General features: G+C 36.9%; 1 protein-coding gene across 1 annotated transcript; it reads left to right on the top strand.

Moving 5' to 3' along the window:
- Positions 1-559: 559 nt before the first annotated feature.
- Positions 560-9,050, top strand: LOC121241035 (protein TIC 100). The gene is made up of 11 exons (XM_041138620.1): positions 560-1,253; positions 2,283-2,354; positions 3,278-3,367; positions 3,495-3,668; positions 4,308-4,398; positions 4,739-4,801; positions 4,891-4,957; positions 5,538-5,641; positions 5,716-5,842; positions 7,127-7,872; positions 8,508-9,050. The coding sequence occupies exons 1-11, from the start codon at positions 655-657 to the stop codon at positions 8,937-8,939; spliced, it is 2,565 nt and encodes an 854-aa protein (XP_040994554.1). The 5' UTR covers positions 560-654; the 3' UTR covers positions 8,940-9,050.
- Positions 9,051-10,105: the final 1,055 nt, after the last annotated feature.

Raw genomic sequence — 10,105 nt, forward strand, 5'->3', positions numbered from 1 at the left:
ACCCAACGTAGAAATCACTCACAAAACCAACCACCTTCCTTCAAGTCCCGCCACTACAATCACCCAGAACACCACAACAGAGTTGGATTTGTACAAAACGAAAGTTGAACAAAGTCGAACAGAACACCCAACCCAGAACACTTGCATTTGTACAAAACGAAAATCGAACAAAATTTGTTGAAATTTGTAGATATTCACAAAAAAATACCCATATACCATCAGAAACCCTAGGGAAGGAATAGAGAGTACGAAGTGAACTAGGAAGAGTTGGAGAAAATTGAGGTTGATGTCTTTTCATCAAACATTGTCTGTGCATTGTTGTTACTGCTTCTTCCATCGCTGAGGAGAATGAAGCAGGAATCGAACTCTGTTCTTCGTTTTTGTTTTTTTTTTTTAATAGTAACTGCCACATCATCGATCCACGTCATCCGACTGCACGGCGACTGTAACTTGCGACTGAATGTAGCGGAACTGTTTTACAAATCATTTATCTTTATCTAAATCATGACCACCGGCCCAATAAGCCCACACAAAACCCTCGATGCTATTTTGGAGTGCAGCCAGTCTTGTATTTCCTTCGAAATTATCACTGCTCACTTCCTCCTTCCAACCTTATCTTCTTCTTCTGCTCCTCACACTCACTCACAGACCACAATGGCAGGCGAAGATGATGAACAGAAAAACCCAGCGCGAGAAGACCAAGTCATCTCCGAGGAAGACTCGGACGAGTCCGAGTCGGACACGGACGATTCGTCCTACTACACGGACTACTCGGATGAGGAAACCCTCACGTATGTCCGACCAGGAGACGAGCGGCCCGCGTCCGAGAACACAGCGGAGGCGAACATAAAGCGGTTAAACCGGATACTGGATAGCAATTATTTTAAGAAGCAGCTGGATCAGGATGACCGGGAAATGGTGAACGAAAAGGATGTCTTTGATTTCCCCAGAGACCCGGAGAACTGGACGGAGGAGGACCTGAAGGAGATCTGGGCGGACGCTCCGCTGGCAATGACCAAACCCGGATGGGACCCTGTCTGGGCCGATGAGGATGACTGGGATGTCATGAGGGAGGAGGTTAAGGCTGGGCGGGACCCGCCTATTGCGCCATTTTACTTGCCGTATCGGAAGCCGTACCCGGTTATACCGGACAACAACTACGACATAGCGACCCCCAAGGCGGCGGTCGAGGAGTTGGATAGGATCGAGGAGTTTCTCAAATGGGTCAGCTACATTTTCGCGGATGGCAGCTCGTATGTACTTATGTGTTCTCTTCTTTGTTCTTGGGAATTTCATTGGAACCTCTGTATATATAATTTTGTTGGATGGGTGTGGTTACTTTGTGTCTTCTGTGGTTTTTGTCACATGTTATGAGATGGGATTCATTATATTTCTTCGTTTTCTCGACGTGCAGATAGATTTTCGTATGTTTTAGAATTCTAAATTTCGAATTTGGCTTATGTTGTATGATCATTTGTTGCTTAGTGCATGTATCGAGTTTAGTCGTTACAACTCTAAGATCACTTAAAATTTTGCCCTCTTCAGTGAGAAAACCATTTCAGGAGTGGGATCCTTTATTGGATAACATTTTGTATAATGATTTTTTGTGGGAGAGCGTGTATTCATAGTCGTAATTCCATTTGAATTAGCTACACTTTTGTGTGTGGAAGACATTGGATCTTTTGTGGCATTTCCTCTTTTAATCGTGGTTGGTCAAAATTAAATTGCTATGCGTCTGTCGTAGCTTATTCCATCTTTTATAATTTGCTTTATTTTTCTCAAATTAAGAGGGTTTGTTGCTCAAACTTCAATTATCATAATCTATCTGATTGTATGAGAGTGTATGTTCTTAAACTCGTTGGCATTTGTCAACAGGTCAATCACAAGATAATAATTTAAAGATTTCCTAACTATTGGTGTTATTGAGTTTATGATAATTAATGTATAGAAATAGTAGTTCTCTTGGTGTTTGACTGTCTCATCTTGCCTCTTGCTTTGAGTTTCAGCCATTAGCAAAATTGAACTATTTGGATGTCTTTGAAATTCTGGCATATTTTGTTGTCTATCCACTTTTTTCTTTTGTTTGTTTAATTCATCATGGTATATGGGTGGTTTTATGACGTCTGTATGATATGTTTGCTTCTCATAGTGCCAACCTTATTGTTTAGATGACTGTTTCTCCTCGTATCTTACAGGAGTTGTTGTTGTTGTTATTATGTTGATGCTTGCCCAGCTTCAGCTTTTAATGTTGCTGATTATATCAAAATGCTATTCTTTTGAAGGTATGAAGGCACAGTTTGGGATGACTTGGCACATGGAAAAGGTGTATTTGTTGCTGAACAGGGGCTTGTCAGGTATGTTTGTTCTTCATGAGAGTGGTTTCAGCCATGCGCTTATCAGGAATCTATTTAGTGATCAGTCCGCTGGGATCAAAATGTTCACACGTTTACCAATAGGACTCTGCAATACGGTAACAAGGTGCAGAATTGCCGAATTATATAATGAAGTTCGAGCAAAATTAGAATAATAAGAAAGAAACGTTTAAGTACTTATAAAAAAAAAAAGAAACGTTGAAGTAATAAAATCAGTAAATAATTCCATTGAGGAGGATACCACGTCAGTGTTTCACATAGCTACATGGCATGTGATATTGAAGTTGAGAACCCTAAAATACTTGCTAATCTATGAAGGCAAGCTATTTTTTTATAATAATGGTTTCATTTTATAAGGATACGCTGATATTGAGAAATTCAAAACACTTATATATTACTTATGTTTGCCTCAAATCTCCACAGGCATAGATCTACCATAAATCGATAATCTTGTTTGTAAATTTAGTAATGTAAATGCCAATAAGAAAGTTTCATTTATAATGAGATGAAAAGGCTTCTTCCAAAGTCAAGAATTGAGAAGGAATACTTTTGTATTTGAGGCTCTTTACACAAATTTTAATAGTGGTGGAAAGACATTCTGCAGTATTAGGACTATAGTTTTGAGGGCATTGATTCAAGCAAGATTAGTTGGTTCTACAAATATCGTTCATGTATATGCTGAAGCTATGCCGCTTTCAGATTTTAGAGTCCTTTATATCGACCTGACTGTGCAATACTCCTTGATTGTGCTATGTTACCTACTTCCTGGCTGCTTTAACTAGGGTTCTGATACTGCGTGAACTATTATCCCTTTTTTCCTCTTGTGGGTGTATCAGCTCATGAGAATATTCTTTTTTCAGCTTACAATGTACTTAGATTTCTTATGATCCCAATCCTTGTGACAGGTATGAAGGTGAATGGCTTCAAAACCAAATGGAGGGCCATGGGGTTATTGAAGTTGACATACCCGATATAGAACCTGTGCCAGGCTCCAAGTATGTTTATGATTCCTCAATATTTGCCAATAGGGTCATACCATATGGTTCATCTCTCAGCATTTAGGACTCAAATAACAGGTTCATGTTTTAAATACTGTAAGTTGCTTGTTAACAATATTTCTAGGCTTGAAGCAAAGATGCGTGCTGAAGGGAAAATAATAGCAAGGGATTATATGACCCCGGAGGACAGAGAATGGCTGGAGATGGATATCGAAGATAGCATTCGTCTTGCTGACGGGGTGTATGAAGTACCATTTTATGAAAGGGATGAGTGGATCCAAGAGTTTGGGAGGAAACCGTAAGTTTACTTCTGACCTCTCTGTTTCTTTCTCAAGATTAATCATAATGATTCTATGCTCTCTGTATAGTTTGATTTTTATCCACCATATTGTACTTTCTTTGAATATCAACCACTCACTAATCACTGGTGTCTTGATATTTTAACTATTGACTTTTACTTAAGCTGGAAGCACTGCATTCATATGTAACTATGTTGACTTTGTGCATATGAAGGCTACTAGATTGGCATCTAAGTTTGTAGTTGGTGCAGCACTTTATTATGCTTTGAGCATTTAGTAGGTGTTATTAGTGAGGCAATTTCCTTATGCTTCAATTTGTAGGTAATGAGGATAGTAACTTGACCTGTATAAGAGTAATACAAAGGCCAATGTATTGTTCATATGTTGATCTGAACCTCAGGTGCCAGTTAGAGTCTAGTTCAATGAAATTAATTATTCATAATGCAGATACCAATTTGATTGAATCTTTGGACCACATTCCTCTTGTCTGAAGAAAGGCTTGTTGATTAGTATGATTTTCTTTGTATCATCCTCAGACATTAAATCTTTAACATGTCTTTGACACTGAAGCCACAAACTCAAAATTTTCTAGTTGAAGGCATCTTATGGGTTTATTGATAATTGTACTCGTATCACAGGGAGAAGGGTCGATACCGATATGCTGGTCAGTGGAAGCATGGCAGAATGCATGGATGTGGTGTTTATGATGTCAATGAGCGTACCATATATGTAGGTGGATGAAAAATAGGCCATCATTTTTTGAGGGCCGAACTTAGTTGATTTCACTATATGTTTACAAAATTCATGAACTTTGGATGGCTCAACTTTAATCCATTGAGAATGCAAAATGAATCTCTGATACATTTTTGTGAGATAGTAGGTGGTCTAAAGATGCAAAAAAAGGTCTTACCAACATTCAACAAGAGGGTTGATGGGTCAATATATGCATAGTCCTAAAATTAAGTAGAAGTCACCATGTTTTATACAATCCAGTTCTCACAATTAATTTAATATTGAAACTGTTGTGTGGTTAGTGAATTTGACAAATACTTGTGTTGAATGTTTGCAGGGTAGGTTCTACTTTGGAGAGCTATTGCAGGATTCTACTGGTTGTGATGAAGATACTTGTGCGGTATCATATGTTTTTTCATGGTTCAATGTATCATTCATAATGTCTTCCAGCTGTTGAAGAAAATGTTTCTTGCATTATGTTCTTTTCAGGTGCATTCAGGTATAGCGGAAGTAGCAGCTGCTAAGGCTCGAATGTTTGTTAACAAGCCTGATGGAAGTATGTATTTTTGAAGCTAGTTTAATCCTATTTAGTCTTAAATGTAATGTCATAATGATTGGCATATTCTACTTCTGACTTGTCAGTTCGGTTCTTGGTAATTGGATGGCAAAGCATCTCATATGAAATATGGGACGGTGACTTTATTTGCTTCATCATCTTCATATTGGTTGACGTGTAATCTTAGTAATATAGATAGGTGCGTAGATGTGGTGGATCGAGTTATGTGTAAGAGGGGATTTTGAGTTTCTTTTTAGTTTTCATTGGCTAAAGCATTTCAAGAAAACTCACTTTTCCCATGTTTGGTAATTATTCTCCCAAGACATTTTAATTGACGGCTTGGACATCCCATTTATCATGGATTTAAAGATGGATAAATCAGTAGGGTCCTGACTCTATGATTTGTCATGCAGTTTTAAATTGAAAGTGTATTTTTAAATATTAAGATTCCTGGTACATGTTTTAATATCAATTATAATTTCTGCATATGCAGAGATCTTCTCCATCAGAATTCATGTCGTGATTGTTTGGCATATCATATCTCCTTTGTTTGTGACTTACATTTCATATTTCCCTGTAGTGGTTAGGGAAGAGAGGGGACCATATAGTGATCCTCAACATCCCTATTTCTATGAAGAAGAAGATGTTTGGATGGCACCAGGCTTCATTAACCAGTTCTATAAGGTAAGTCATATTCGTTCTTTGAACTTTTTTTACATGATACAACGAGATTAGAAATAAATATAATTTGGTCACAGGTCCCATATCTTTGGGAAAGATATGTAAGTGAGGTGGATCAGGAAAGAGAAATGTGGTTAAATTCCTTCTACAAGGCACCACTAAGACTGCCTATGCCTGCTGAGCTTGAACATTGGTGGTCCAAAGGTATTAGTTTCTCTCTCTGTCTCTCCCTCCCCTTGCAAGGATTTCTTTTTTGTGTGGTTGTGCTGAGATAATGGGCAGAGAAATGAAATTGCCTTATCAAGAAAAGAGGCCTAGAAATGCACTCTGGCAGCATTTCCTCTTATAACTAATATTAGCGTTTTCTTTTCTTTTGTTGGTCATCGAAGGATATGCATGGTTAGTACAAGTGTGATATCAACTCTTATCTGGAGAGTCAAAAAAATTGTTCTGAGTTGAAAATTAGAGATTTTGTTTTACAAAAGAGAGTTATTTGTCTTTGTTAAGAAATTTGAAAGAATTTACTTGATACATGCATGAAAGCAATTATTTGCACTTTTCTTTCTATTAAGAGTAAAAGTAGTAATAAAGATCTGAACAAACAGAACCCCTAGGGGTTGGCTCAAATGGTAAAAGCCTTGGTCTTCGTTGTATGCTCCCTCTAGGTCAAAGGTTTGAACCATGGGTTGCAAACAATTTTTAGGAATCATTGAACTCAAGAGATTTTCCCTTGAATTACCCAAGGTACACTTGCAGAAAACTTCTTGTCAAGGGCCTATGCGCCCCCAAGATTAGTTGTGACTTTTTTCCAGACATCCGGTGCCAATAAAAATAAAAACAAACAAAACTGAATTAATGGCTTGGGACTACCCTCTTCACCTGGTAACTTCAATGTTTATACAAACAGGGTGAATGGGAGACAAAAAAGGATATCAAGGTTGATTTGGACCCACCCGTGGGTAGCCCAGTGGTAAGGGCGAACTTGTGTGCATGTGCCCCATGTCACAGGTTTGATTCTACTTGAGATTAAACTGTGATTTAAGTGGGAGGCCATGGCGGTGGGTTCCTGTGCTAGTCTCTCTGGGGTTTAGGTTCCATGGGTGAGTCCTAAGGGCCTTTCTGTGGGGTGGTTCCCCTGTCATAAATAAATAAATAAATAAAATCAAGTTTGATTTGGCAGGTGAAAACAAATGATGTAGCGGTTGGGTAAATTTGAAAATGATTGAAGAGATGAATATTATTAGATACTCAATATTTGAGTATATGGTTTCATATGGTATCAATTTTGTTTTGGTGTTCGCACTTCTGTCTTATCCAGTTTACCTTACTGATTCTGCTTTAATGAGTTAGATGCTGCTTAAGTCAGAAGTTTCGGAAATACTGAAAAAAACTTGGAAGTTTCAGAAACATTTCTGTTTTGTTTCATCCTTCCACTTAAAGGGAAAAGGTGTGATTTATTATAGATATAAGTTATGTTTGCTTGATCAGATCATTTTCCGGAATTTGTTCTCATCAACAAGGAACCAGAGCCTGATCCAAAAGATCCATCAAAGCTTATATATACTGAAGATCCCCTCATACTACACACACCAACCGGAATGCTAATAAACTATATCGAGGATGAGAAGTATGGGCTTCGCTTATTTTGGCAGCCACCTCTGAAAGATGGGGAAGATATTGACCCAGAAAAGGTTCAATTCCTACCCCTAGGGTATGATGAGTTTTTTGGAAGAGATGTGACTGTGAAGAAAGAGAACATATGGATGCGTATCATCCAAGCGCTAGAAAATACGTTCAAGCCATGGTATGATAAAGTAGAGAAATGGGCTGAAGAGAAGAAGAGAGCTTCAGAGATGAAGATGAAGCTGATAGAAAAAGAACTTGAACTAATAGAGGCTGAATTGTGTCTGGAAGAGGCCATCGAGGACATGGATGAGGAGTTGAAAAGGAGAGAGAAAGAGGAGGAGGAGAAGGTGAAAGTGGACTTGCAGGGTAAAGAGGATACTTCTGCATTGAACAACCAGGACAAGAGATCTGCATTGGAACAGGAGGAAGAGGAGGAAGACGAAGACGAAGACGAGGACGAGGACGATGTTGATGTTGCGCCTTCAAGTTTTGGGTCTGTTGGTACGGATAAGGACCCAACAAGGAATGACCAGAAAGGAAACAAACCGGGAAAATCTCCATTTTCAACATCTTCACTGTCATTTGCTTCTAGTAGCCTTATTTCAGGGGTGAGTTCTAAATTCTCATGTATTATCTTCTATATTATAGTTCTATTCATAGTGAGGATTAGGCTTGGAAAAAAAAAGGACCATGAAATTTATATCCTTTTCTTTTTTGCTGTATTTAGTTCAGAAAATGTGATCGTGAAATTATTATTTCACGAATTTGCTTGATTTGTTTACTTTCTTTAGTTAGATATATCTGACGTATAGGGCTCCCTACTTGGATGATGCATTTTTTTATCATTAATAAAAAATGAGATGAGATGATAGAATATTATTTGATTAACTCTTTTAGGTGTCGTTTGGATAGTGAGTTGTGATGATATGAGTTTAAGATGAAAGTTGAATAAAATATTGTTAGAATATTATTTTTTAATATTATTATTGTTTTGGGATTTGAAAAAGTTGAATTGTTTATTATATTGTGTGGGAATTTAGAAAAGTTATAATGATTAGATGAGTTGAGTTGAGATCAACTCTGAATTCAAATAGGGCCTTGACCTGTATATTGGTACCCTTTTCTAGAGGAGATCTCATGTATTGCTCTGCAGGTATCTGTTTGAGAGTTTGTAGCTAATTTTTTCAGTGAATAATTTTTGCCAGTTTCGGAGAAAAAATATATTTTCCTGTTACCTTTGCAGGTGCCATTGATGCTACAACGATCATTCTTGGCATGGAAGAAGGGTAGATCAGGGTTAAGGGCAGCTTCTCCATTGGAGGTTGAGGCCCCTAGTGGCCTCCCGGAAACAGTTGTCTCGGTCAGTTTTCCTCCAGTTTTTGGCTCAAGAGGACGCTTGAGAGCTATAGTGGAGGATCGTGGGAAAGTCCAAGTACAAAGCCACTCAAATGTAAGATTGTCTCAACTGCGTTCGCTATCTCAAATTCTATCACGTTCATCAGGCTCTGTGAAATCCAAAAGAAGCCTTACAGAGGCAAGAAGAATGAGCAATGGTTGGCTGCATAAAGCACCGGTGAGGGATTTTGACAGTATATTGTCTTTGCACACACCTGAACATTATTTGGAACCGTATAGGAAGACAATATGTGGTGAGCCAATGTCTCTTTCTCTTTAACATTTTGCAATTGCCGAGTTTTGGCCAATTTTTATTGAATACTTTAGCTTTTCCTGGTTTAAGGCGATTAACGAAAACCAGAAAATGAAAACCCTTTGGATTCACATGTTATTTTTGTGCCATTTAAAGACATGCTGTCTGTGCCTTGAGGAGTTTCTGTTTTCTGTTTCCTTCCAAATCCCTTGAACGAGAGCTACTCAAGGGCATCATAACATCAACATAATTGGAGTTGATATAGGCCAGTTTGGATTCAGATATGAGATGAAATATTTTTAGATGAAAGTTGAAAAAAATATTGTTAGAATATTATTTTTTAATATTATTATTATTTTAGAATTTAAAAAAATTGAATTATTTATTATATTTTTTGTGAGAATTTAGAAAAGTTGTAATAATGAAATGAGATGAGATGAAACACTTTTTGAATCCAAATGGGACCCAAAGTGTATGCATGATTGGTGATTGGTGACCATAATACGAATAAGAATTTTTTCGATACTTTTATTTAGGTGTCGTTTGGATAGTGAGTTAAGATTAGATAAGTCGAGATGAAAGTTAAAAGTGAAATAAAATATTATTAGAATATTATTATTTTCGGATTTGAAAAAATGAATTGTTTATTATTTTATAAAAATTTGAAAAAGTTATAATAATAAGTCTCCAATTTTGGTTTTTTATGAAACATTAGGTGCAATCACAATGCCTTCCCTATTGAGGCTTTGGTTCCAGCAGGACAAACCTAGGAAATAGCAGCTTTGTTTTTAGCCAGATACATAGTTATGTGCTTGTATTTTAAACAGAAAATACAAAGGAGGTGGACTCAAAAAACTCCTCAGACCAACCACCTACCGTGCAAGGAAAAAAAAAAAGAAAAAAAAAAAAAGGCCAAGAAATTGCGTAGCAAGTTGGTTCAGTTTCGTGTGCTATTGACCGAAGACATTCTTAAGAGCACTCTTAATAGATTAGTTAAATTTAAAAGTATATTTTTTTTATAAATATAAGATAAATTTAATTTTTAACTATTTCATTCACATAAGTCTTTACATTAAAATAGTTATTTTTTCATTATATGACAATAAAATAATATAAGATAAATTTGGCTTTAGTTATTCACATCAAATCTTTATATTAAATTATCTACTTATTTATTATATAGTAATGAGTAA

Source organism: Juglans microcarpa x Juglans regia, chromosome 7S (genome assembly GCF_004785595.1).
Source record: "Juglans microcarpa x Juglans regia isolate MS1-56 chromosome 7S, Jm3101_v1.0, whole genome shotgun sequence".
Taxonomy (NCBI): domain Eukaryota; kingdom Viridiplantae; phylum Streptophyta; class Magnoliopsida; order Fagales; family Juglandaceae; genus Juglans; species Juglans microcarpa x Juglans regia.

Coding starts and splice junctions, on each gene's coding strand:
- LOC121241035 (XM_041138620.1), top strand. CDS start 655: ATGGCAGGCGAAGATGATGAACAGAAAAACCCAGCGCGAGAAGACCAA. Junction 2,355..3,277: donor GCTGAACAGGGGCTTGTCAG/GTATGTTTGTTC, acceptor TCCTTGTGACAG/GTATGAAGGTGAATGGCTTC. Junction 4,958..5,537: donor TGTTAACAAGCCTGATGGAA/GTATGTATTTTT, acceptor ATTTCCCTGTAG/TGGTTAGGGAAGAGAGGGGA.